General features: G+C 45.4%; 1 protein-coding gene across 1 annotated transcript; it reads left to right on the forward strand.

Annotated features, from left to right (window-relative positions):
• The first annotated feature begins 483 nt into the window (after positions 1 to 483).
• Rpia (ribose 5-phosphate isomerase A) lies at positions 484 to 21,859 on the forward strand. Its single transcript, XM_048433295.3, has 9 exons — positions 484 to 778; positions 6,375 to 6,435; positions 8,044 to 8,099; positions 11,341 to 11,400; positions 12,494 to 12,558; positions 13,333 to 13,401; positions 14,044 to 14,185; positions 16,492 to 16,591; positions 20,924 to 21,859. The coding sequence occupies exons 1-9, from the start codon at positions 515 to 517 to the stop codon at positions 21,016 to 21,018; spliced, it is 912 nt and encodes a 303-aa protein (XP_048289252.1). The 5' UTR covers positions 484 to 514; the 3' UTR covers positions 21,019 to 21,859.
• The last annotated feature ends 5,180 nt before the right edge of the window (positions 21,860 to 27,039 follow it).

The raw sequence follows: 27,039 nt of genomic DNA on the forward strand, positions 1-27,039 counted from the left end.
CTTTCACAAGCGTGCGCTCACGCACACAAGTACATCTTAAACAATAAAATGCAATTAAAAGATTTTAAAAAAGATCATTGTGTTGTTAGAACCACTTGACTGTGGACTTGCCCATAATACAGCATTTTCTGGGGAAAACAGATCAAGTTTTTAACAGGTCTTTTTTTTTTTTCTCTCTGTTTTGAATGCGTGTACAGGCAGAAAGTTCTTGGAGTTCACCTAAAGGTGTAAACACTTAACCCTAGGGCAGGGAATTGTTGGCTTCCTAGAGAGTAGCAATCCCGACCTTCCGGACAGAAAGGCGGGAGTCAAGACGGGTGATTTGCAATCCAGGTCGGGGCATTGTGGGGCTTGTAGTCCAGACTGCGGCAGAACTTGAGGCCGCCGACTCCTCAGAACTACATTTCCCAGCAGCATACGCTCAGCAATATGGGCGGACCAGGTTGCGCCACAGAGCCGATTTCCGGAGGAGTTGGGGGCGGGGCGGCCGCAGAGGCTGGAGCGAGGTGGCGGGATGCAGCGCCCCGGGCCCTTCAGCACCCTCTACGGGCGGGTCCTGGCCCCACTGCCCGGGCGGGCCGGGGGCGCGGCCTCGGGCGGGGGCGGGAACAACTGGGGCCTCTCCGGCTCCCACGTGCAACTGCCGGGGCGTGCACAGTCGGAGACCCGCGGCGACAAGGGAGGCTCGAGCGCGGGCGGCCCAGCCCCCTTCACGATGTCCAAGGCCGAGGAGGCTAAGAAGCTGGCGAGCCACACGGCGGTGGAGAACCACGTGAAGGTGGGCAGCTTGTGGCGGCGTGATGGCTTCGTGCTGCGGGCCCGGGGCACTACCAGGGTGCGCCTGACGCCTGAAAGGGCGAGGGCTGCGAGAGAGGGGAGAGGGTGAGCCTTGTATCCGAATTTACGCTGCTCTTCCCAGCCCCTGAAAGGCCTTTTAGACGTCGAATCGGTGGGTGTCACTTCTCCCCACAATAGAGACTTTCCCCCAAAGATTCCCTGTCCGGCTGGAACTGAGTGTACAGCCTGTCTTTGCCCTGTTTAGACTCTTTCGGGTTGTTAATGCCTGCCTCCTAATCAGCCCATTGAAAATGGTGAGCCCCGAGGCTGCCTCTAGCTCTTCACTTCTCCCTCACGGGGAAGCCACTGGAGAACTGGTTTGCAAAGAGTTTTGAAATTTTACTCCAAACAAGCTCGTCAGCTCCTCCTGCTTGGGAGCTTGAGCGCAGTCTTTACAAAGAAGCCGTCAGGTTAAGCCTTGCTGTTGAAAGGGCTGGGTGGACTCGACACCTGGAGGGAGGTGCTGCCCTTTAGGTGGGGTGCAGACGTTTAACAGTCAGTAAGGTTGTGACCCCGCTTGCTGGTTAAGTAGCAGATGTGGTGCTGAGTGAACTCTTAGTGGAGGTGGGTTTGCTGTCTCCTAGCAGGTTGATTGTCTTAGTTGTATCATTTCTGCTGCCCTGTGGTGGAGTGTCCTGGTCTTCGTTTTCTACTTCTTAGATAGGCTTAGCAGAATACATTTCTCCATAAAGGAAGACCCCCCCCCCCACTTGTTAGTGCTGCGCTGCACAAAGTTACTTTGCAAAGATGACGTTCTTAGAGATTTTTCTATCTTCGAGCCAAGAATGAGGGCGGCCTGAGTGGGTGGGGCCGGGTCTGATAACCTCTGGCTCCGCCTGTTGTTCAGAAAGACAGCAAGACAGCCACACCACTCTTGCAGGCGGGGCTCCTTGTACACACTTCTGTTCTGGTGTAGCCTTTTGCTCCTTGCTCCTCTCGTTAGCGTAGGATTTTATACTCGAATTAAGAGGGTGTTAAGGGTATGAGTATGAATGTAGAATGTGTGATTTGGCTCGTAAAACTGGGACAGTAAAGTGAAATTTCAAAATACCTTCATGATGTGACTTAATAGATTGGTAAATGAAATTTATACCTTAGGAGAACCCATTATCTGAGTTAACCTGTTAATGTTTAGTGGTATATGTCTCCTTGGCCTTTGCTTTGTAGTTATGTATTTGATTAAATTAAAATCTGCAAGCCTTTATCTCACATTAAGGCTCCCAGACACTGGATTATATATATTCTAGCTATATTCAAAGAAGGTGCCAGGGAATCTTTGGTAGATCTCTATTGGGTTTTGGGGCGATCTGTTAAAATAGGGTTGTTTGTCCTGGAGGGTTTGATTCAAAGAACTTTACTACTTCCAGTTTTACCTTGGCTTCCCAAGAACACCAGGAGAGAACAATTTCCTCTTCCTATATGGAGACTCAGGCTGGCTTTGAAATCTCCCCTACTACTATGTAGCTGGCTAGCAGCTGGCCAGGAACTGCTGTGTGGACCATGCTGGCTTAAAAGTGTGTACCACAGCACAGCCAATCCTGATTCTGCCTCCCAGTACTGGCATTATAAGTATGTGGCACCACACTCAGCTTCCTTCAGTTGCTTATGCCTCTCAGAGACTTTATGTGACCTATGTTCTAGTCCTCTGTGCGTTTCTCTTGCCTAACTCCCTCCCTGTGAGCTCTGGGTGGAGAGTTATCATTATCTACACATTCAGTGTTGGGCCTGCTTAGGCAATGTTCAGAATGGAGAGTGTGAACATTGATAATGGCGGTTGTGGATTATGGTGGCCCCTTTCCTAGGCTCTCTGAGTTTGGGGTTTCCAGTTCCCCCAATCTCCTGACTGTTTCTACTTCAGGGTAGGTGGAGAACTCAAGAGTTCTCGGTTGAATCTGTCACCAGGACCAGACCTGCCTGATTCTAAAAATGTAGTTATCTTGGATGGATTATAGTACATGTCTCTGCTGACTTATGGCCTGTTGCTTCACCCTTTGCTCTCTGTGAGGCCTGGGGTAAGCTTCTTGTTATATTTGATGAGTTTGGAATTGTATGCTAATTTGGGTTTTTACCAGATTTGAAACAGAAATGCTGGGTATGGTGGTACACACCTTTAATCTCAGCACTTGAGAGGCAGAGACAGGCAGACCTCTGTGAGTTTGAGACCAGCCTGGTCTACTTAGTTCCAGGGCAGCCATCTCTCAATAAATTAGCAAGCAACCCACGGGAATTGAACCCCCCTTCCTTCTAGTGCTCACCCCTCCTCCTGCAGCCGCCTTTTGCAGGCTGTTCTCATCCAGGAAAAGGAATCCTGTTATGTTATCCAGAACCTCCACTCTTCCCACCCCTGACTGGTACAAGAAAGGGTGATGGCCTGCTTCCTGTAAGCATTCAGGAGTCTCTACAAGAATTCAGCAGAGAAACCTCAGGAGGTCCTACCTGTACTGCCCCAGGGGTTGCTGATGTTCATGGTAAGCTAGTGAAGGTGGGCTAGAAGATTGTCTACAATGATACTGTCACAAGCATCTGGCATGTAGAGACAATTCAGCTACGGGGTGAGCAGGCAAGAACACAGCCCAGTTTTGGACAGAGACTGGATTGGCCAAGAATGACTGCCTCAGCTTCCTGGGTTTAAGTGCCTGTGTCTTCCTGAAGCTTAAGTGAGGATTTCCTGATGGCAGTAGTGTTTGCCCCGGCCCTTATTGAGAAACCCCTCAGCTTGTACAGTGTTACCATTTGAGGTGCTTTTACCTTTGGCTTGTGAACTTTATGCAATAATTTAAAAATACTCCCACAGAAAATGATGGATAAAGTCTTACATAGATAGGAGAGGCCCAGCGAGAAACATTTTTAGTGTGTTAAGTGTGTGATTGCCATTAGGATTTGTTTTGTTTTGCTAAATTCTTTGTACTTGTTGGTCATTTTCTGTCCTTTAGCTTTAGATACAGTCTAACTTTAGAAGGACCAAATGGGGCACGGGGCTGTGAGCCTGTGCGGCTGTGGGCCTGCCCTGCACATTGCTGTGGCTTTTGCACTGTGGGGTGAGACGTTTTAGCTGCAGCCATTGGTTTCTTCCTAGGAGGAAGTTTCACAATGGCCTTGCCCTTGCCAAGTAAACTGCTACTAGTTGCCCCACTCTAAGAAATTTGAGATGCAGCGCTCTTCCAGCCGTCGGACTCCTTGAACTGCTTAAAGTGAGGCTGTGTGTGACTGATAGGGTTGATAAGGATATTAACTGTTCTTATGTCAACATTTTATTCAGCTCATTAAATTAATGCTACATGAATAAAATGAAATGAATTCTTAAAGGCTGGAACTTCTTGTATAATAATTATAGGATAATAACCAGTTGCATCTCATGGAACACAGTGAATTGAGTTTTACAGATAAGATTTGCTAACAGTTTTCTACAGGTTGAAGTCAGCATCTATGGAGCTGTCAAATCGCACACACTCTTGTTGGATCGAATAGTACAGGCAGATGCCAGAATTCTGTTGATGGGATCTACTAATCTTTGGCCTCCTTCAGAGTCTTCAGTTTCTTCTTGTAGTGTTGCATGAATCTGTGGCGTGGGCTAGTGGGTCTCTAGGTCATAGGGGTCATTGTGAAACTTGGCTTTATGTTAATATATGCAGGTTCTTTTGGTATTGCTTCTTGTTTTTTATTGAAACAGCCCTGGCTGTCCTGGAACTCACTTTGTAGACCAGACTGACCTCAAACTCATAGAGATCTGCCTGCCTCTGCCTCCTAAGTGCTGGGATTAAAGGTGAGTGCCACCACCCTGGTGGTATTGCTTCTTGGTGGAAGGCAATGTAGGTCTTCTAGGTCAGTGGTTCTCAGCCGACCTAATGTGGCGACCCCTTAAGACAGTTCCTCATGTTGTGACCCCCACCCATAGAATTATTTGCATTGCTATTTCATAACTGTAATTTTGTTGCTGTTTTGTACTGTAATGTGAATATCTGATATGTGATCACCCTTTCGACCCCCTTTGACGCCCTGAAAGGGTCTGAAAGGGTTTCCATCCACAGGTTGAGAACCACTGTTCTAGGTGGTGTTCAGTGTTAGCTGCTGCTGTGGTTGGTTTTGCCGTAGCATGAAGGAAGGCATTCCTAGGAAGTTGCTTAGGAACCAAGCTCCATGTTTGTTTTGGTAGTGTCCCTGTTTTGTTTTCTTTGTGGTTCTACCATCTGATCATAGGTATCTTCTCTCTCTTAGGAAGGCAGACTTAGTGTTTCCTTTGTATTGGTAGGCAGAGCAGATACTAAAAAGACTACTTCTTGCTAGGGGCACACAAGGTGACTAAAAGCAGGATAAAGGCCCATCGTCTTCTGCCTCCATCTGTATCTGACCCTTTGCTTGGAGTTAAACACCTGCTTAATTATGCACATGGGTGTGTTAATCATTCATGGAGTGTCAGTCTAAAAACCAGTGGTATCTGCCTCTTTCTGCTTCACAGTTGAAGGTAACGAAGCAGCTTACCGCCATCAGCTCTTACAGTGCTATTTCAGACCCTCAATCACCCAGAAGACTCCAGTCGTTTTCTTAGACCTGTAATTCAGGATGATGGAAGCGAGGCAGATCACTCTGTGATGGAGTCACCCTCAAGTAGGAGCTGTCACTCATAGCTGTTTCCTTCATCTTGTAGAATCGTAACCGAGACAGTGATCAAACAGATGGGAGTTTGACCAGCGTTGCTGAATAATGTGTTCATCTTGTCTTCTCCCTCCCCTATGTAGAATCAAAGCTCACGTAAGGGCCCTGAAGGTGTATTCTCAGTGTAGTTAGACTGAGTAAGATCCTCCCCTGCTTTTTCACCATTACGTCTGCATCTGTGGGCCGAGGCTGGGCCTGACATGGTAGTCCTCACAGTGTCAACCTCCAGCCCGGATTCTGTCCGGAGAAATGCTCTGCCCTGAAGACTTCCTGGGCTTCCATTCTCTTCCCGTGCAGGGAGGGCCCCTTGGTGTTAGCTGGACAGAAGGAAGATTTACTTCTGAAGTCACTTCCTACTCTCCCTTCTTTTACTGACTTTAGCAGAGCTCTGAATGGTAGGCAGGATGTGTTCTTGAGATTGCTGTGTGAAGATGGTCGTCCTGCCTTCTAAGACACTCGAGCTTGTCGAAGCCCAGCTTTCCACCTCTACCCAGGCTGTTTCCCCTCTCCCTTCCTCATCTCCTTCTTGGATTGGGTAGGGATCTTTAATCACTGTTATTTGTGGGCCATTTCTGTGAGGCCAGCTTCAGTTAATGTAGAGTTGCTGTATGGTGTCAATAACTGAGCCAGTTTTTCATCTGGTGTACGTAGGGAGGAATGGTGAATGGGGTTGGTATTAATGTCAGAAAGGAAGGAGGGCTTTGTCCACTGGATAGCAACGTATAGAGTATAGCTTCGAGGTTCAGTGATTACACATCTGTATGTTAGGCATTGTACCCAAAATGCACCTGTGCTCGTGAACTGCTGTTCAGTGCTATGGAAGTCTAGGCCAAGGAGTAAAACGACTGTAATGAATTTTGTTTTTCCTTCCCTCTTTTTGACAGAATAACCAAGTGCTGGGCATTGGAAGTGGTTCTACAATTGTCCATGCTGTGCAGCGAATAGGTATGTTTCCTGTGTGTTCATGGGGGTAGGAGGTGGAGGAAGGGGAGGGAATGGGTAAAGGTTTGGCCCTTGTCTTAGCTCCCACTCTGCCTTGCAGATCTGGGAAGAGCGGGCTGTTCACCTGAGGTTAGCTGAGTATTTCTGTTGTTCTTACGAAAGAGGGATTCTTGGCCCTCTTCAACTGACTTTGGGGGATCCCTGCCTATGTTTGCTGCGTTTAGCCTAGAGGAGAGGAATTGACTGCCTATGTTTGCTGCGTTTAGCCTAGAGGAGAGGAATTCTGCTAGGTGAGGCCCTAGCAGAATTTGTTGGTGCACACCCATCAGGGTTCCTGTATGTGATCTCAGGTTTCCTCTGAAGCCTGTGCGTTTCTCAAGCAAACAAATTGAGACCAGAGTGTCCAGTCTATGACCCTAGCAAGGGTGAGACTCCTGTAGCTGGTGACCGGTTTTTGTAGGTACTGACTTCATTCGGATTGGATCTTGTCTGTGTTTAGAAAAGACTCAGGCATTATCAGCTCATATGGCTGCTCAACAGGTTCTACTGCCCTGCTCTTTGTTGGTCAAAACAAAGCCTGGGAGAGGCTTGCTCATATGCCCACCTTTGGCAGGTGCCAAGGGTCAGAGCCCAGGAGGCAAAACCCAGGTTCCTGTTGTGATCAGTAAGTGGCTGTATTATAAAGGTGATGGCTGACAGGGTCTTAGTGACCAGTACATATCTACCTTAGCCCTGTGAATGACCCAGACATTGCTGTGGGTTAACAGGAGTGGCATCTAAATCTCCCAAGAGACTTGATTAAAAGATTTGGTATTTTAAGAAGCAGCTTTAAGACTCATTAAAATGAAGATTTCCTGAAAGTTTAAAATGAATAATCAAACAAATCTAAAATTAATAGGCACCTCTCCCAACCTTTAATCATCCTCTGGGGCCTAGAGATCCTTATATCTTACTAAATGCAGAGTGAAGTTCTGATGTTTTCCTGAAAAGACAATGTAGGATTGTAGTTCAGGTTAAAAAGTAGGCCACCAACCACACTTTTAATCCTAGTATTGGGGAAACAGGGGCAGGTGGATCTCTGAGTTCAAGGCCAGTCTGGTCTACAGAGTTCCAAGACAGCCAGGGTCACATAGAAACCCTGTCTTGAAAACCCCCACCCCAACCCCACTACCCCCCCCCCCCCCAGAAAAAAAAGGAAAAGGAAAGAAAGACCACCAAGGACCATATTCCAGCCACTCCTTAGCTATGTAACTACCAAGGTATTTGCTTCTTAGTTACTCAGTTTCCTCGTGTGTAAAGTAGGAGTGAGAGTGAGAACTCGCCTGTGCTGTCAGCTCTTAAAGGGCTGATGTATACACAGCAGTTAGCAAACTGCAGACACTTAGCAGCAGTACCATTGAAATGGCTTTTTCCATGGTCAGTGCTTGTGTCTCAGACTCCCTAGTGTCCCTAAGAAGGACACTAGCTTTTTCATCCAAGATGGGAACACAGAGGCAGCTGTCAGTGGGAGATAGGCCTTTCCCCTTGGGTTGGATTTGGGAAACGCAAATGCGACAAGGACAGTCAAGTGTGGGGAACAGAACCCTACTAGTGTGACTCTTGTCTCCACAGCTGAGAGAGTGAAGCAAGAGAATCTGGACCTCATCTGTATCCCCACGTCCTTCCAGGTATGTCATTTCCGGCGTCCCCTTCCGTGTCTTCACTGCTGTTGCCAGGTCTCTGGATCCCTGAGAAGGTGGACTCGTGGCTTTGTGTTGTCGTCAGGGTTATTTTCTGTGGGCTCAGAAGAGGAGCTGACCAAGCACTGCTCTTGGGTGGTGTAATTTTTTTGAGATAGGGTCTCAGTATAACTTTGACTGACCTGGAACTCCCTGTAGAGCAGGCTGGCCTCGAACTCAGAGATCTTCCTGCCTCTGCCTCTTGAGTGCTGGAGTTAAAGGTGTGTGCCACATGTCCACCTGGTTTAATTTTATTCAGATCAATTCTCCTTGTGAACATAATGCGAAAATTCTCCATAAAATATTTGCAAACCAAATCCAAGAACACATAAAGATCATCCACCTTGATCAACTAGGCTTCATCCCACAGATATAATTTAATTCTCTTTCTTTGTTGGGTCTTTATGTTGTTTGGGCGTCAGGATAACTGGCCTTGTAGAATGAACTGGACAGTGTTCCCTGTGTTTCTATTTTGTGGAATAATTTGAGAAGTATTGATGTTCATTCTCCTTTGAAAGACTGGTAGAATTCTGTTCTAAAATCGTCTAACCCTTGGGCTCTTTTTTTTTTTTTTTTTTTTTTTTTTGCGTCAGAGACTTAATTACTGCTTCTCTTTTGCCAGGGGATATAGATCTGTTCTTGCTTCTATTTTACCAGGGAATATAGATCTGTTCCTGCTTCTGTTTCACTCGGGAAAATAGGTCTGTTCCTGCTTCCATTTCGCTGGGGATATAGGTCTTCCTGCTTCCATTTCACTAGGGGATATAGGTCTTCCTGCTTCCATTTCACTAGGGAATATAGTTCTGTTTGAATTGCTCTTGAGCCTATTAGTGAGGCTTACCTCTGACGTTCCTGTTCAAGTTTCTAAATTTTTTGTTTCTAGTTTTCTTTCAGTTTGGGTTTTCTTTATTGATTCTGTTTCTACTTTCATATCTTGAAATATTTTATTTTATCCCACAGTTTGTTTGTGTTTTCACAGAGTTTATTAAATGATTTATTCATATCCTCTTTAAGGTCCCCCTAATCATATTTATAATAGCCATTTTGAAGTCCTTATCCTCTGCTTCATCTGTACTGATTTCTCGGGGCCTGCTGTCGTAGTGTTGCTGGGCTCTAGAAGAGACATGCTGTCCTGGCTGTTACTGTGTTTTTACTCTGGTGCCTAGGTATTTGGGTTTGGGATTATTGTAATTCTAGGTGTTGATATCCAGTCTTGTCTTTGTTGAGTAAGTTTTCTATTCCTTGGTTCCTGTTTCCCTTTCTGGATCTTAGAAGTGTGTGGTGGTTGTGGATTGCCTGGTAGGGAGTGCTTCTGAGTCTCTGCCAGATGTGGCCCTGGGGGTCCATGTAGAACTTGTTTAAAGGTATTAGGAGCTGACATGCAGGATGGGGATGGGGTAGTGTAGAGAGCACACAGATAAGCACTGGAGAAGCTTATCTCTTCAAAGGAAGAAGAGGCTTGCCTGCTCCTCCAGAAAGCTGGGAAAGAATGTGGTTTACAACTTGCTGATCCTTTGCTATCTGTAGAGCCAGCTTTGTTTGCATCCCCCAAAGTTTATGTTTTACTTACCCAGGATTGTAGCATGAGGGGCCGGCTTATTGGGGTTTCTGTCCCACCCAATACCCCACAGCTGGCAAGCCCCCCCCCCAATCACACACAGAACTCCATAAGATTATAAACTGATTGGCCCATTAGCTCAGTCTTCTTATTAACTAACTTTACATCTTTCGGTAACCCATAATTCTTGTCTGTGTTAGCCATGTGGCTCAGTACCTTTTCCAGCTGTCAGCTCACATGTTGCTTCTTCGGTGGTCTGGGCAGGAATGGCTGAGGGAACTTCCTCCTCCCTAGCCTTCTCCTATTCTCACTGCCCTGCCTCTACTTCCTGTCTAGTTGACCCGCCTATACTTCCTGCCTGGCCAATCAGCGTTTTATTAAAATACATGACTGACAGAATACAGACAATTCTCCCACACCACAGGATGCTTTCCACCTAAATCTTGAACATTGCTTCTAGGCCATAAAATCCATCGTTATGAGTGGTATGGTGTCACTTGTACTTTACAACAACCTAGGTGACTTCTGTGTTGTCTTAGGGCCATGTCTTCTGTGTTATAGGGCGAGGCCAATCCTGACGCCCACAGGCTTTATGTTTATCTTACCCGTTCTCCCTAGACCCTAAATCCTGGGCACTGTCTGAGTCAACAGTCCCCATCTTTGTGAAAGAAGTCAGATGTACTTTGTAAAGAATTTCAATGTGAACATATCTTACATTCTGTTATATTCACAGGACTGAGTTAATTGTTAACAGAAAACTTTTTTTTTTTTTTTACAAAATGGTGCTATGTTTAAACTGTTTAAATATGGCTAAAATAAATAACCTGGTGTCAGACTCTGAGAGTTTGAACCAGTTGTGTTGAGCCGAGTTTCATCCTTACCTTTCACCCTGGTCTTTTCCCTGCTGGCCGTAGAGTTACAGCCCCCTCCCCACAGTGTGGAAGGGTAGGATGGAGTCTGAGGGGTCCACAGGATGGAGGAAAGCTGTGTTCGCCCCAAGGATCTGCTTCCCTGTGTGGTTTCCAGACAGAGAGTGACTTGGGTGTTGGTGGGGTGAGGAAGGAAGCTCTAGGAGAGGATCTGCCTAGTTCCCTGGGATCCTGACTTTCCATTTTTAAGTCCTCCTGACTCAGCCCCCTGGACTTACATTTTGTGCATTTGGGTCTTATTTTAGCTTCCCACCTCGCCCATGCTAGGGTTCTAACCTCTGGCCTTTGGCATGCCAGGAAAATGCTGCACCACTGCACTCCATTCCCACCCAGTTCTTGGTCTTTTGAGACAGGGCATCATTTTAGCTCAGGTTAGGTTTGAATTGGCTGTGTAACTCAGCCTCCCAGATGTGTTGTTAGAAGTTTTAGGAGCCCCCAACATTGTTTCTCTCATTAGGGAGGGAAAGCTCTCAGCTCACCCTTGAAACTCTCCCCTGTGCTGCATGGTTCCAGTTACTGGAATGAAGTAGCAATCAGCGTTGCTCTTTGTGGGGCAGCTCTTCTGTCTGTTGGTAGGTGCGTTTGTGATATGAGAGAGAACCTAGTTCAGTTTTTAAAGTTTGAAACATCAAAAGAATCCTGCAGACCCTTGCCACATTTTCAGAGTAAATGATTATGACTGTTTTTTTCCTGCCCTCCCCAGGCCAGGCAGCTTATTTTGCAGTATGGCTTAACCCTCAGTGACCTGGATCAACACCCAGAGGTAAGAGAGAAATTTACTGACAAAAGACTGTGTCTTTTTGTCTTTTTTTTCTTCGTGGCTCCTAGTTGTTCATGTGCTCCAGATATTGTGGCAGGCCCAGAAAACATTAGTTAAATTACATTCACTTTTGTTCTAGTACCTTGAGTGTCAACTCTCACCAAAATCACAAGCAAAGTGGTAGTTAATTTCCAGTGTAGGCATAGTACAGGTTAGCTTCCCTGAGATTGAACCTCTAGGGCTCAGTACAGGTACAGTAAATGGGATGATGACAGCCCCTGGACTTGTCCATGTTTTCCTGAGAGTTCTTTCTCATAAGCGAGCCAGCCTGCATAGCTCACACCTCAGCAGAAGAAAGAAGTCATATCTGAGGCAGCTGTGGCCAATTGAAAATGCAAGTTAATATTTGTGGTAAAGGCTCTTAAATTCAAGGCTGAGGCTATGGAGAGTGAGCAGCGCTTCTGTTTAATCCCAGTGGATGGATGTGGAAAGGGTATGCCATTTGCTTAAGTGGCAGACGCAGAATTGTAATTTGTACTCTTCAGGCTCTAGAGCAGTGTTGTAGCACGAGGCTAGGTTTGTGCTTAGCTGCAGAGGCTCCATCGCAGGGCCAAGAGGATCTTTGGAGGGGAAGATAATAGCCATGGGTATGTAGCACTTGTGGGTGGGTGTTGCCCAGACTTTCTGGAGTGATTTGGGCATAGAGGGGCAGGTATGTGGTGGGGATTTGACAGGGTAGCAGTTGTATTTCTGCATATGGTCATTTGGAGGGCTTCAAACTACAGTATCTTAAATGTTTTGTCCTTACTTGTCACCCCCAGTGTCAGTATTTTACCTTCTTTGGGAATGCATGCTCACAATTCTTTGTTCTGGAGAGCAAAGGAAGCAATGTAGTGGGTAAGAGCTGGGCAGTGTATATGTCTCAGACTCTCAGCTCCTTCCTCTTGTGACACTGGCAAAACACCTTTTAGTCTCTTGAAATGATTGAGTGGAAATACTGGGCCTAGCTAATAGAGCTACTGAAAACCCGATGAGCTCTTACTGCTTGATCAGATTTGGCACAACTCAGCTCAAGAGACTCCTTCCTCCCTCACAGATTGACCTTGCCATCGATGGTGCTGATGAAGTGGATGCTGAGCTCAATCTCATCAAGGGTGGTGGGTGAGTGTTGTAGGACTTGGTTGCTAAAGAGACTGTCAGCTAATCAATCCTTAGCAAGCAAAATGGAGTACAGAGTAAACAGTTGTCCAGATACATGTGAGTTTGTCTTCCTGTCAGCACACTGATACCATCTGCCTCTGAGCCAGCCTGGAATTTCTGATCACTAGTGTCTATCTGCAGACAGGTAACCTGGGCCTTCCAGTGAGATGTTTTATCTTGCTGGGCTCTGTGTACACACACAGCACATTCTTAGGTTAGACTCTTAGGCCTGTGGCTTTTGTGTTAAAACTGTGACGTCTGTGAACATCTAGGGGTACTCTTCCTTTATTTGGAAACATTAGAATGACATGGTATTCATGAATTGTTATGTCTTATGCAATCCTGTTTGAAGGTGTGAAGCAGTTTAGCTAGGGAGCAGTAGGGATAGGCCTGACGACTCAGTGTCTGGGCCTTGTGCTGCCACATAATCCACAGGGCAGGTGTTCCAGACTTCTCAGGTGTCTTCTCAGGACATGTTCAGAGATGTCTCTCAGAGGGAATGTGCCTGGCCTGAATGGCACCATTGTCTACTTCTAGGTTTTTATCAGACACATGCTAATGTTTCTGTATTCCATTTACTAGAAAGTAGCATTGTAGGATTGAGGGTGATTATTTAAAAATGAAATTTTTTCTTTAAGTGTCAGGATTGAGTACATTTAGATTTCTGTGGCTGACCCTAGTGCCCAAATTAAGATGATCTCACTCTAACGTCCACTTTCTTCTTCCCCCCGTTAGAGGCTGCCTGACCCAGGAGAAGATTGTGGCTGGTTATGCCAGTCGCTTCATTGTGATTGCTGATTTCAGGTACTGTTCCAGCGTTCTGCGCTCCAGCTGAGAAGGTTTGTGGGTTCCCAGGTCTTGTCCCCATGCACAGGGAAGGAAGCTTGTAGAGGAATTTAGGAAGGACTGCCTGCTTTCTAGGATTCCAGGCAGTGACTCCTGCTAATTATCATAGCATTCTTGCATGGAACTGAGACTTGATGTGTGGGGACAAGGAAGAGACAGTGTCACTCTGTAGGCAGAGCTCATCTGCATGTGTCACTCATTAGGTTTTCAGAGGGAACCTCAGGAAGCAGGACAGGCCTGTCACAGGCAGTGACTCATCACATCCTGCTTTATCTGGCTCAGGCTTTGCCACACGTGACTTGCTGTGCTCAGTCTTGGCCTGAGAGGAACCACTTGTGCTGAGCATGTTAGAAGAGATACCTGCATGTGTACTCAAGAAATACCTAACTGCAAGGAAAACCTGGTTAGTCAAGGAGCCAGCAGAGCAGATTGTAACATTTTTGCCACCTTCATTATTCAAGTTTCTCTTTAGTGAAAAGCAGCCCATACTTCGGAAGCCCGCTATACTGTTCCTGATCAAGCCCCTCCAGTTGTCTAGCTAGCCTCTTGCTTGAATTGGTTGTATGTTGAACTTATTAATTTGATTGATGTTCTTTCCAGGAAAGATTCAAAGAACCTTGGAGATCGGTGGCACAAGGGGATCCCTATTGAGGTCATCCCAATGGCCTATGTCCCAGTGAGCCGAGCTGTGACTCAGAAGTTTGGGGGCGAGGTGGAACTTCGAATGGCTGTCAACAAGGCAGTAAGTGGCCAGGGAGGTTTCCGAGCATGCTGGTTCAGTGTGCTGTTCACTGTCCTTTCTGTGGTAGTTAGGCCTCTGAAACCTTTGGGGTGTGCGTGTGCGCACGCATGAGTGTGTGTGTGTGTGTGTGTGTGTGTGTGTGTGGCATGCGTGTGTTCACCCCTTACCCGCTCCACCCCATATAGAAGGGGGTGTGGTTCTCCCTGATGTTCCTGGGGGACACTTGGTTTGAACTGCCCAGTGAGCAGCCTCCAATTGCTGTCCTTTGGAAGCTCTGAGGGGCAGAAGGCTTTTTAGGTTCCCTAGTGTGATATTTTCTTCTTTTCTTTCATCTTTTTTGAGACTATCCCTGTAAGAGTACAACTCTCATCTCAAAGAGCATAACAGGTAGTTTACTTTAGAGCCAAATATGAGCAACTGTGGTATGGGAATACCGATTTAGTTTATCCCAAATTCTGCAGTCCAGTGAGGTAACAGTTTTTAAGTTTGTACAGAGACAAAACAAAGAAGGCCACAAATAACACTTCAAATACATTGGAAACACTAGGTAGGGAGGTCACAGAAAAATGTGAAATCTTATCTTAGCCCTGGGCTTTAGTGCTATTTGGGAGCATTTTTTTTGTTTTGTTTTATTTTATTTTATTTTTTGAGATAGGGTTTCTCTGTGTAGCCCTGGCTGTCCTGGAACTTATTCTGTAGAATAGGCTGGACTCAAATTCTCACAGAGATCCTCTTCCCTCTGCCTCCTGAGTGCTGGGATTAAAGACATGGACCACTATCAGCCCAACTCTGGTAGTGTTCTTATTTTAGCCTTTTGATTGGTGGGAACTATGGGTGTGTCCACATTTTCAAAGGGTTTACCTTTCAAAAGGTGTACATGGCCCAAGATAATCTGCCTCTGGATGATTGACAGTTTAGACTCCACAGTCATTGAAGTTGGTTAATGCTCCTGCAGACGGCTGGAGGAAGATGCTGATCTTTCCAGGAGCTTATGCACAAGGCAGCAGCGCCCCCCCCCCCCCAATATGTTGCAATGTTAGGAATTGGGCCCAGGGTTTTCTGAAATATTAGGCAAGTACTCTACCACTGAGCTTCACTCCCTGCATTCCCCTTCTAGTCTAAATGGAGCAGGAAGTAGAATTTCTTGGGGGGAAGGGTACACATGGCACCCCAGTGGAGATGTTTCTCTTCAGCTTCTAGTTGTGGGTTTCAAAGAACTTTTTCTTTTGTATTTAAATAAGCAACCAAAAGTAATGATCCCAAATTGAAGTGTATGTAGCTATGAGAACACGTTGGGAGATAGAGAAAAGTCAATGATTATTAATTGTGCCCTGGCATGCTTTCTTGACTTCCTTCAAAAGGAGCTCCAGGAGCTGGTTATAAGATGCCTTCCCAGAGGCTATAGCCCCCCCCCCTTTGAATTTTTGTTTGTTTGAAGAGGGTCGTACCTATGTCCAGGTTTGACTTTGAACTCCTGATCCTCCTGCCTCTACTTAACCAAGTGTTGGGGTTCTGGACATAAATCACCACACCTGGGCTACCTCCATATAGTTTTAACTGGGCTCCACTCCAGGCTGCAGAGGAGTCTTACTTTCTTGCCTGTGCTTATGCTTGTCAACATTTATGTTGCTAAACAATACTATTTTCTAGTGTACAGTGGTGTTGAGAAATTCTGGATTCATCTGCCTCCTTACCTATTTGACTATCCCAGCTTTTTTCTTTCTTTCTTTCTTTCTTTTTTTTTTTTGAGATAGGATTTCTCTGTCACCCTGGTTGTCCTGGAACTCGCTCTGTAGACCAGGCTGGCCTTGAACTCAGAGATCCAGCTGCCTCTGCCTCCCAAGTGCTGGGATTAAAGGCGTGTGCCACCACTGCTTGACTGCCCCTTTCTAATGAGACACTGATGGGGAAGATGTGATGTGTGAAGTTGGTGCTGCCTTATTTTGTGTTATTGGTGGTGCTTATGCTAAACTTTGAGATGTAGTGATGTTGGCAGTCATTATGTTGGAGGTTTTCACTCTTGTCACTCTGTTGAGCCCTTCCTTTTTGCATCTGTGTCTCCCTTTTTGCCATTTGAAGTACGGTTCAGAGAAACCAAATGGCTCCTCTTAATTATCTACCTGTGTGGCATTAAGACTTAAGTCTCCAGGACTCCAAAGTGCATGCTCACTGCTGCTCTACATCACCACCCTCTAGGAGTACAAGGCAGGATCAGAGTCCCTCAGTTAGGACACCTGTCTGGTCGTCCTCTGTACTTTGCCTACCTGTATTTCCATCCTTGGTTACTATGGAAAATTATCTTCTAGGGGCCTGTGGTGACAGATAATGGGAATTTTATCCTGGACTGGAAGTTTGACCGGGTACACAAATGGAGTGAAGTGAACACAGCTATCAAAATGACTCCAGGTAACCTGAGTGGCATTCGCTGGACATAGTTGCCCGTGCTTTCATAACTACCCGCTCTTCTGACCACAGAAGGCATGATGGACATGTGCTTTTTAGGACTTCCTTTCAAAGAGCTCACCTTATACCATGTCTGGGGTTTTCCACTTGAATCACCTCCTTCCCCTTAGCTTATGTAATAGTGCTGATGTGTATGTATTTTTTTAGTCTGTTTGAATTGGGATAGCCATGGAGCTGATGGCAAGTCAGAAGGTGCTTGCTTTGAAATAAGGTCAGAGATCCTTCCCCCCACCCCAGGAGTTTGACCGCAGTCCTACCCTTTTTTTTTTTTTTTTTAAGGGAAAAGTGACTCAGTTCATCCACATTCACTGGTTACATATCATAGGCAAGGTGCTATGCCTGTATAATGCATGGAATTGGTCCTAGATTAGAGCTGACGTAAACCTGGGGAAGGCTGTGTGAAGCCGTGCCTCAAATACTGACAGTGCAGATTCTGCTGGAGAAACAGCTAAAGTTTAGTTCTTCAAGATTTCTTTAAAAGGTGTGGGGCTGTTTCACAGAAGTGGTGTTGATCTGGGTGTTAGTGTCACATTATCTAGACACCGCTTAGTGTCCAAAGCTAAGTGGTTTGCTTAATAACTGTTGCATCAAGGTGGGAGTCCTAGGCTGTCTGCCTCTTGACCTTAAACTTTTAAGATTTATGTTATTTTTAATTGTGTGTCTGTATGTGAGTGTGTATATTCTGGTGCAGGTGCCCATAGAAGCCAGAAGAGGGCATTTGCTGTCCTAGAGCTGGAGTTAGAGGTAGTTGTGAGCCTTCTGGCATGATGTGGGTGCTGGGAATTAAACTTGGGTCCTCTACAAGAGCAGTATGCTCTCTTAAGCACTGAGCCATCTCTCCAGCCCTTACATTCTGAACTTGAATGCTCACTTAGTCAAGTGCCCTGCTAAAGTGAAGCCGTTTGATGTAAGCACAGACTTCATGCCAAGGGATAGTCAAATAGGAGTCGAGGACCTACCTGAGTGAAGATTGGGTGAGCTGGATAGAGATAAATTGGAGTCCAGGCTTAAGAAATCTGGAGAGTCAGAGCTTGTAGGAGGGGATTTAGGGAGGAGGTGATTTGAAAGGTGTCATTCTCGCAGTGCTGAGGAGCAGCTAAATCCTATCTGGGTAGTGAGGTAGATAGCATCAGTTTGTCAGTGTAGTGACCGAGTGGCTCCTGGATAGAGATTCTAACCCACACATAGTTTACCAGTGAGCTTGGAGCCTCTAGGTAACACCTGTGTGCCTCAGTTTCTCCTCTACAAAAGGGTCAATATTAGTACCTATCCCATAGGGTTATTGTGAAGATTAAATGAGTTAGATCACCACCTAAAATAATGTTGAATGACTAAGTTCCTAGGGAGAAAGGATGCACTATTGTCATTAATTAACTGCTACATTAGTGCCCATGTAGGGATATGGCCAGCCTGGGCTACATGAGGCCTTGTCACAATTCCCACTGACACCCCTCCCCCCCCAAAACAGGGTTTCTCTCTGTAGCCCTGGCTGTCCTGAAAGTCACTGTAGATCAGACTGACCTCAAACTCAGAGATCCACCTGCCTCTGCCCCCGAGTGCTGGGATTAAAGGTGTGCACTGTGCCACCATTGCCACTCACCCGTTGTTTCTTTTCTTTATTTTTTTCCCTATATTGTAAGTTATTTGTGCTAGTTGGGAATGAAACCTGTGACTATATACTGTGTAATAAGGCAACTACTTCTTCTAAGTCCAGCCTCTGTCAGTCTTTAGTCTTCTGACAGTCTTTCCCTCCTTTACTAAGTAAAACAGATGAATTATTGTGTTACTTAGTGTTACCTCTCTTAAAGACCCAGAAGGCAGGAGGAAGGTGATGTGCAATGCAGGCAGGTAGGCAGAGTGCACTTCTTCCTGGTAATGCAGACTGACCCAGGGTGGACTGGGAAGTTGGGGTCCTCCTATGCCCACTTGGGGGCGCTCTTGCTCTTCCTCAGGCCTTTCTTGGCTTCTGCAACTTTAAAGTGTTGTATGTCAGGAAGTTTTGTCCATGTTGCCCTTTACTTAGCATGAAGAATCTATGTCTTTAGACTTCAGAGTTACAACTTAAGTGAGGATGATGGCATGTCACCACAAGTCCTTCCATGGTTTGTCGCTGGTTCTCCTTTTCTCTTCCTTTTGGCCCATTAGATTTGTTGTTGGAAATATTCAGGGAAGAGGAACAGGGCAAGCTTTCTGCTTATTTTCAGGTGCATTTGCGCAAGTGAGACACTCAGAACGCAGTCCCTCTCTGTGTTTCATTGGGTCTGTCCTCTGCCCCCATTCAGTGTGCTTTCCCTTTCCTTGATTTTGTTTGGGGTAAGGGAATAAGTCAGTTCCAGCACTTTATTGGGGGGTCACAGCTCCAGAGTCATGCCATAGACTGCTGCCGTGACCTTTCTCTGTAGCCTGTGAAGTGGGTTTGGAGCTGCTCTGCTGTGCTACAGTGGTTTTGATCAGAATGAGTGTGGGACACTGCTGTGTTCCTTTTCAGAAGGCTCTAGTTGTGCAGGCAGTTTGTGCCAGAACTGTCACGCCTCAGTAACTCAACCTCACTGTGCTTGTGTATTGAGGCTATCCACGGATGTTTTCATTTTACTTATCCTTTGGGAATTACCTGGTTCAAAATTATGAGTAGCCGGGTGATGGTGGCTCACACCTTTAATCCCAGCATGTGGGAGGCGGGTCTTTGTGAGTTCGAGGCCAGCTAGGACTACAGAGCAAGTTCCAGGACAGGCTCCACAACTACATAGAGAGACCCTGTCTTGAAACAAACAAACAAAAAACAAAAACAAAGCAAAAAAAAATAGCCCCCAAACAAATTTATGAGTAGACAGTGGCAAGTGCCCCACCCCCTTCTTCAGGCAGCTAGTTACCCTGTCTGGAGACAGCCAGCGTTACTGAAAGAACTGTATGGTCCATTCCGCGATGATTGTCCACAGAACAAGTAGAGACTTCCCTGCATCCCCCTTTAACCCAAGAAATGACCTACCCCGCTCAATTGTGTTCTGCCCTCTCTCATCTCAGCTTCTTACATATTAACTCACAAAACAGGTGATATTCCAATTTTGTGGCCATGTAGCATGGTTTACTTAACTAGATCCCTGCTAGCGGTCATTTGCATTTCCAGCCTTGTGCTAGCATGGAATCCAGAGCAAAGGATTAGTCTCATTTTACAAAATGGCATTAAGAGTACCAGTTTACTGTACAGGGAACCAGTGCAGGTCCCTGTTTCCCTACACTAGGTTCATTACTCTTTCCTTTGATAGTTGGCCAGTGTTATCTCACTATAGGATATGTGTGTTTATAAACATTTTTGATGAAGGCCATATATAGTTAGTTAATTCTCATTGCTGAGTACTATTCCTCTGTCAGTGTGCATGTGCAAATGCACATGTTGATATATTCATGCCACTCTGTGCATGTGTGTGTGTGTTGTGTGTGTATGTGTGTGCGTGCATGCACGAGCACATGCATGTACACCCACAAGCACATGCATGTACACCCACATATATGCTTGTGTGCAGAAGCCAGAGGATGATGTTGTGTGTCCTGTCTTCCTTTGAGTCAGGTTTCTCACTAAACCTAGAGCTGGACGATGGCCAGCAATTCTCAGCAGTGCTGTCTGTGTTTTCACATTCTGGCCCCCTGTCATGTGATTGAGTAGTCTTTCATGCCCTGTCACTAGTGAGCTTGAATGCCTTTTTAAATAAACACTGGCTATTGGGGACTGCTTCCTCCCCCCTCTCTCTTTTAAGAAGTACTTGCTTAAGTCTTTTCTTTTGGGTTGTCTTTTACTTAGTAACTTGAGGGATTGTATTCTGATATGACTCATTTGTCAGGTGTGTGCTTTGTGACTATCTCCTACACTGAGGAAGACTTCAGGACTGGTAGTGTGGTTGAATGCCTGGGAGGAGTGGGGTCTACATAGCATCGTCTTGGAGGGTCTCTGTAGAAGCCACATGGGAGATTGAAGAGGAGCAGCCAACCTTGACTCTGTTAAGGATGACCAGTCAGGCAAGGGAGCAGCATGAGCAGAGGCTCCAAGGTGGGATGAAGCCGGCACATTTGGGTGCACAGAGCAAGCCATGGTGTAATAGAAGGAAGAGGTGCCGGGAAGGAACAAAGATAACCCTAGTTTCTTTCAGTTGCTGTGTGTGAGAGAGCAGGTTTTAGTTTTTTTTTGTCTAGTGCTGTTTATGATGTTTACTCCTAGGGACCCTGTATGCTCGTCTTATCTTGAGAACCTGGACCTTAATGCCCCTATTCTTCATTCTGCAGGTGTGGTGGACACCGGCCTGTTCATCAACATGGCAGAGAGAGTCTACTTTGGGATGCAGGATGGCTCAGTGAATGTGAGGGAGAAGCCCTTCTGACCCTGTGAGGAGCAGAGTGCTCACCTTGAATCTCCAGCCCAGGCACTGTGGACCTGCCTCTCCAGGAGCCTTTGCCTTAATGTACCTTAATGTAGCTGTCCCCAGTGCCAGAGTGGACAGCTGGCCCGTGGGTGGGTAGGGGGCAGTGATCAAATCCAGTCTTATGAAGTATTGCTATATGTCTTTTTAAAAAGAAATTTAAATATATATTTTTACTATTAAAATATTCAGTTTTTTTTTTATAAAAATAGAACTTGATTTTATGTTTTATATGAAACATTTACCAAAACAAAAAAAATGTGTAAATAAAAACAGGAGATCAGGACTGTCTCTGAATGCTTTGACTTGACCTGTTGGTTAAGCTTCTGAGGTTTTGGCTTTGCTGAGAAAAAACAACCTGGCATTTCCTTAAGCCAGCCAGCAGCATCTCCTGATGCCTTATGGAAACCTTGTTTACTTTCTTGCCATACCTTGTTCTGTTTTGAGATTGTTTTTATTGTACCACTCCCAAATCCTACCTACATTTTAAGATCAGGTTACAGAAATCTGAGTGAAACAGTGGGCTTTGTAGTGACTTGGGGTACACTCCCAGGTGAGAACGCACCTTCTGGGACGCTGGCTCTGCCTGGGTCCTGCTGTTGGAAGCATGTGGTGGGAAGCTTTCGCCTGCTGGCAGTGCACAGCACGGCGTGACATGTGAAGCACTTAACTTTTTGTTGTTGAATGATTTTCTTTATGTTAATGTTTTGTTCTCTAATAACACGTGTATGATTTGGCATCAGAAGCCATCACTTCTTTGTGCTGTTGGAAGACTGAAATAAACATTGTTGTGCCATTTTGACCCTTTGTCTTTACTACAGATTTTTCCCTGAAATGGGAATCAATTCTGCTCACCTAGTTTATGTCAGATAAGAGTGGGAGCCACTCAGGGATCTGAGACAGGCCAGGTAAATGCTTCCATTGTTTCTGACAGATTATCCTCTCCTTGACAAGGACCTGTAAGGGGTGGAGACCTTTGCTGCACAGTGTTAATTTTCTCTGTCCGAGTGAGGGCAGCATAGTTGAGCACACGTCTGCTCATTCTCAGCTGCTGTATTCAACCTTTAGTCAAAGAATAAAGGAGACTGGAATTTTTTGTTTCCCTTAGTCTAGTGTTCAGATAAACTGCCTAGTAAGTAGCAGACCGCTTAGAAAAAACTTTAGAGAAAGGTAGGCCGTGATCAGCCCAGTGGCCTAGGTCCATTCTGTTAAACATCGCTGTGCAGTGAGCCCTGGTTCCCCTCAGGCTAACTCTCCATGATATTTAGCAGTCATTGCCTCAGTCTTCCTCTGTTTTGAAGTTTGAACTCTGATATATGTGTTGACATCCAAATTCCTGCTGAATCAAGTCTCAGAATAAAAGTTAATCAGGACTGACCCTTAAATGGACATTTTCCATCCCAGTGTGCACAAACCTTTAATCCCGGCAGAGCAGGTGGATCTAGCCTTGTCTACAGAGTGAGTTCCAGGATAGCCAGGGCTACACAGGGAGACCATGTCTCCATAAACAAAGGCATTTCCTTCTTGCTGAAGTTCATTTTTCACTCTGAACGTACTGTCTGAAGATAGTTGCCGACGTGCTGTCGGCTCTAGGAGTGCATTTGTTTTCATTGGTTTGTCAGTAACCTTTGTGCAGGAAGAGCTGAGAAGTTGATAGAGTAAGTTTTCAAAACAAACCAGTTTGTGTAGTGTGGACTTAACTCATGGATAAAGATAAACAAGATTAATCGGGTTTCAGAAACACCTGTGTGCCCCGTATCACATGTAAATTTCCTGTTGGCTTCACAGGCTTTGGCACATGTGACCAGATATGGGCTTTTGAATGTTAATGTGAGGTTTTCTCTTAGAGAAAAGCAGAACAGCTGGTATGCATAATAGGGCAATTTAGAGGTAAATTTTGATAAAAGATCCAATTAAAATGAAAACATTTCCACTAAATTATTAAATATGATTTTGCAAGTGGTTTACTAAAGAAGCTAAGCCAGCATCTGTTGATACTGTGTGCTCTGTCTTGGACATGTAGGGCAAGTTGAAGTTTGGAATAAGAAATACATATGTTTTGTCAGGTGGTGGTGGTGCATGCCTTTAATTCCAGCACTCGGGAGGGAGGCAGAGGCGGGTGGATCTCTTGTGAGTTCGAGACCAGCCTGGTCTACAAGAGCTAGTTCCAGGATAGGCTCCAAAGCTACAGTAAAACAAACAAACAAAAAAATTTTTTGAGTTTGAGACCACTCTGGTCTATATAGTGAGTTCTAGGACAGCTCGAGCTACATAGACCCTGTCAAAAAAACAAAATAAAGGTTATATTGGTGTTTGTGTGAGTGTTTTGATGTGTGAGTATGTACACATGAATGTAGGTTCCCACAGAGGTGAGAAGGTTTTGGAAACTGACCTGGAGTTATAGGTAGCTGTGAGCTGCCTGACGTGGTGTTGGGAACAGAACTTTGGTCCTCTCCAATTGAAGAGTAGTGCATACTCGAATCCTGGAGTCATCAGACCTTGAGTTTGGCTTCTGGGAAAGGTTTGTAATCAAGGCAGGGAGGTATGAAAGGAAAATCATGGTGACTTGGGTAGAATTGACACAGTTTTGGCTTCAACTAGAACTCGAAGGAAAGTGGGGATTTTCTCCTGGAACTTGTCCTGTGTGCCAGGCACTGTTCTGGAACTTTGACCTGCCATCCTTTAGTGTTTCTAAATTTTCAGGGTGAGAAAGCTCAGTGTAAGTACCTGGTTCAGGTCACAGCCTGGAAAGCTGAGCAGACTTCTCTGGCTGCTGGCTGGATTGTACTTCTGGGTAGTTGTAGGTTTTTGCCTAAGTTACGACCGTTGGTTGTACCTATCAGTTGTAATGAGTTGTTCGGGCCTGAAGTTAGTGAATGGTGTGTGCACATGTGTGTGCTTGTGTGGCACATGACTAATACTGTTTATTTCTGTATTGCTGAACTTTCTTTGGAAGACAGGGAATAGAACATTGTGTGTAACCTCGTTGGAGAGTACCACTTGTCTAGTCTGTCACAGAAGTAACACTTAACAACTACTGTTTTCTCCCCATCTTCTCTGTGTTCCTCTCTTCTGAGTTCTCTGTGTGAAATGGGGCATTGGCCTCTGTAGGCACAACTCGGGAAAGGGGATTGTGAGTTTCTTTTTTTATTTATTATGTATATATTTATTTATTATGCATACAATATTCTGTCAGTGTGTATGTCTGCAGGCCAGAAGAGGGCACCAGACCTCATTACAGGTGGTTGTGAGCCACCGTGTGGTTGACAGGAGTTGAACTCAGGACCTTTGGAAGAGGAGACAATGCTCTTAACCACTGAGCCATCTCTCCAGCCCCAGGATTGTGAGTTTCTTTTAGCCATAGTCAGGTCATTGTTGTGAGAAGGCTGCTTGTTCATTCCTGGCTGCCCAGAACCAAAATAATCACATAGAAGCTGTATTAATTACAACACTGCTTGGCCTATTAGCTTATGCATATTTCTAGCTCACTCTTACCTCTTAACCCATTTCTGTTCATTTATATTTTACCATAGGACTTGTGGCCTACTGGCAAGGTTCTGGCCAGTGGCTTGCGTCTTTCTCTTTTGGCGGCTCCATGGCGTCTCCCAGACTCTGCCTTCTTTCTCCCAGAATTCAGTTTAGTTTTATTCTTGTTCTGTTCTGCCTTGTTATAGGCCAAAGCAGTTTCTTTATTAACCAGTGGTAGTCACAGAATACAGAGGGGAATCCCACATCAATTGACTCATTGCATGAAGGGTAGCTTGCTGTGGGTAGCTTTTGGGATGTCTTGGTCTTAAGTCTCAGAGGGTCTATGCTTGTGCTTGGTCACAGTTAGTGAAGATAGACGCTTTGCCCCAGATCACGTGCTGGTAGAAAGCAGGAGTGATGCTTTGGGCAGGGATCTCAACATTCTTTCCTACATGGGAAAAAGAATAGAGAGAGGTTAGAGTTGTGGGCCTTGTAGGAAAGCAGCCACAATTAACCAGGATCAGGGCTGTCTGGTTCTTTCTGTGACTTTGGTTGTGGTCCCGTTTTACCTGTGTTCAGATATGATTGTGGAGGGCTCTTGCTTTTCTTGTTACGATTGAAGAGTGGGTGACCTTACCTAATGACCACTGGAATTGTTTATGCTCACCGAAGGGGCTCCAGGGCTTAGGAGTGAGTGTCCTGCTCCCTGGTAGCCACCCCAGGGTCTGACCAGTTGTGCTAGTTCAGACAGCTTTCCTCTTCCTTGAGATCCAGAGGGCCTGAACCTTGGGTTAGCAATTCATGCCTGTGATTAACTGGCATCATGTGCTTGTCATGAACTGAGCACTGGTGTGGATGACTTGGGTCTCAGAAACCCTATCTTATGACTTCAGCCTCCAGACTTCAATGGGACCACAACAATTTCTTGTGCCCTGAGATGCCTGGCTGCTTGCTTCCTGTCCACGTAGCAGCTGATGTAGCGAGGTTTAGGATTGCATCAGCCTTCACTCACCCAGCAATCAGATGATGTTTGGACAGGTCCACTGTCACTGTGTCTTTTAGTAACTGGGTTGAATCACAGAATTGCAAAACACTCCAGTATAGCTTAGCAATGAATTGGTCACAAGTGGGTCTCAGCAGGTAGACATGCAGTCATGCTTTGAGAGACAAAACAATGATTAGCTGGACGTGGGTGGAGGCACAGCCCAGGGAAGGAAGGACAGGTCTTCCTTTCAGAGGTGACTCCATTGTTTCCTGGATGGTGTGTTATACAGGTGGATGAATTAAATAAGTTCAGGTTGAAACCCCTTTTGTTATGACAGCTAATGACACACAGAGTTCTGAGTGAGTGTCAGTTATTAAACCATTTAATCCTGAATGGCTGGGGCTGGGGATTAAGAGCATGGCAATGTACAAGGTTGGACAGTGGCAGGGGAAACTTGGAGCTGAGTTGTACATGGTAGTCCTCTGCTCTCTGCCCAAATTATTTAATTAATTAATTCAGACAGGGTTTTCCTGTATAGTCTTGGCTGTTCTGGAACTAGCTCTAAAGACCAGGCTGGCCTTGAACTCAGAGATCCACCTGCTTCTGCCTCTTAAGTGTTGGGATTAGAGGCATGTGCTATCACTACCTGAAAATATTATTTATTGATGTGTGTGTGTGTGTTTGTTAGTGGGTATGTGCATGTGTATTCTGATACCCGAGGAACCAAAAGAGGGTGTTAGATCCCCTGGTCTGGCTTTGCAGAAGCTGTGAGCTACTGGGATGTACGTGCTGCGAACCAAACTCAGGTCCTCTGAAAGAGTAGAATGTGCTCTTAACTACTGAGCCTGCTCTTCAGCTGTGTGTGTGTGTGTGTGTGTGTGTGTGTGTGTGTGTGTGTGTGTGTGTGTGTGTATGCTGCTTGGAGAAGTCAAGGAAAGCCTACTAGCTGAGTCTTTATATAATCTTTTGGGGGCAAGTACTGGGGATTACATCCAGAGACTTGTGCATACTGGGTAAGCAGTTTATCACTGAGCCCTGAATCTCTGTTTTTGGAAAAAACAGAACTATATCTTTAGTGATAAAAATTAAATACAGTATAATTCACCTATTTAAGCTATACAATTTAATAAGTTAAAAATATAGTCACAAAGTTTGTTAACTATCACCTTAGCTAGTAATGGAGTATTTTTATTACTCCAAAGAGACCCTGTGTCTATTAGCGGTTTCTCCCTATTTCCCTCAGTTATTTGCCCAGCATCCAAGCCCTAGAAAGCTTGAATTCACCTATCTGCAGACTTGCCTCCTTTGGACATTTTCTAGAGATGTAATAACCTCTTGCATATTTCTGTTAGCATATTTTTTGCTTTCTTAATATCAAAATATATTTTATTCTGGACACCTTTCAGGCCTAATTGAAATTACAGCTGCCAAAGCAATGGAATGTAAAGGGGAAAAACTGCAAACACACACATACACACACAAAGTACCTGAAAAGGGTCAAAGGGTTGTGGGAACAAATTACCTGTGAT

This window comes from Myodes glareolus, chromosome 6 (assembly GCF_982192425.1).
Source record: "Myodes glareolus chromosome 6, mMyoGla1.1, whole genome shotgun sequence".
Lineage (NCBI taxonomy): Eukaryota > Metazoa > Chordata > Mammalia > Rodentia > Cricetidae > Myodes > Myodes glareolus.

What these genes read in the sequence shown, in the direction of transcription:
- Rpia (XM_048433295.3), top strand. Translation starts at nt 515, where the DNA reads ATGCAGCGCCCCGGGCCCTTCAGCACCCTCTACGGGCGGGTCCTGGCC. An exon ending in AATCTCATCAAGGGTGGTGG is followed by an intron (nt 12,559 to 13,332) that starts GTGAGTGTTGTA and finishes TCCCCCCGTTAG; the next exon opens with AGGCTGCCTGACCCAGGAGA. An exon ending in AGCTATCAAAATGACTCCAG is followed by an intron (nt 16,592 to 20,923) that starts GTAACCTGAGTG and finishes TTCATTCTGCAG; the next exon opens with GTGTGGTGGACACCGGCCTG.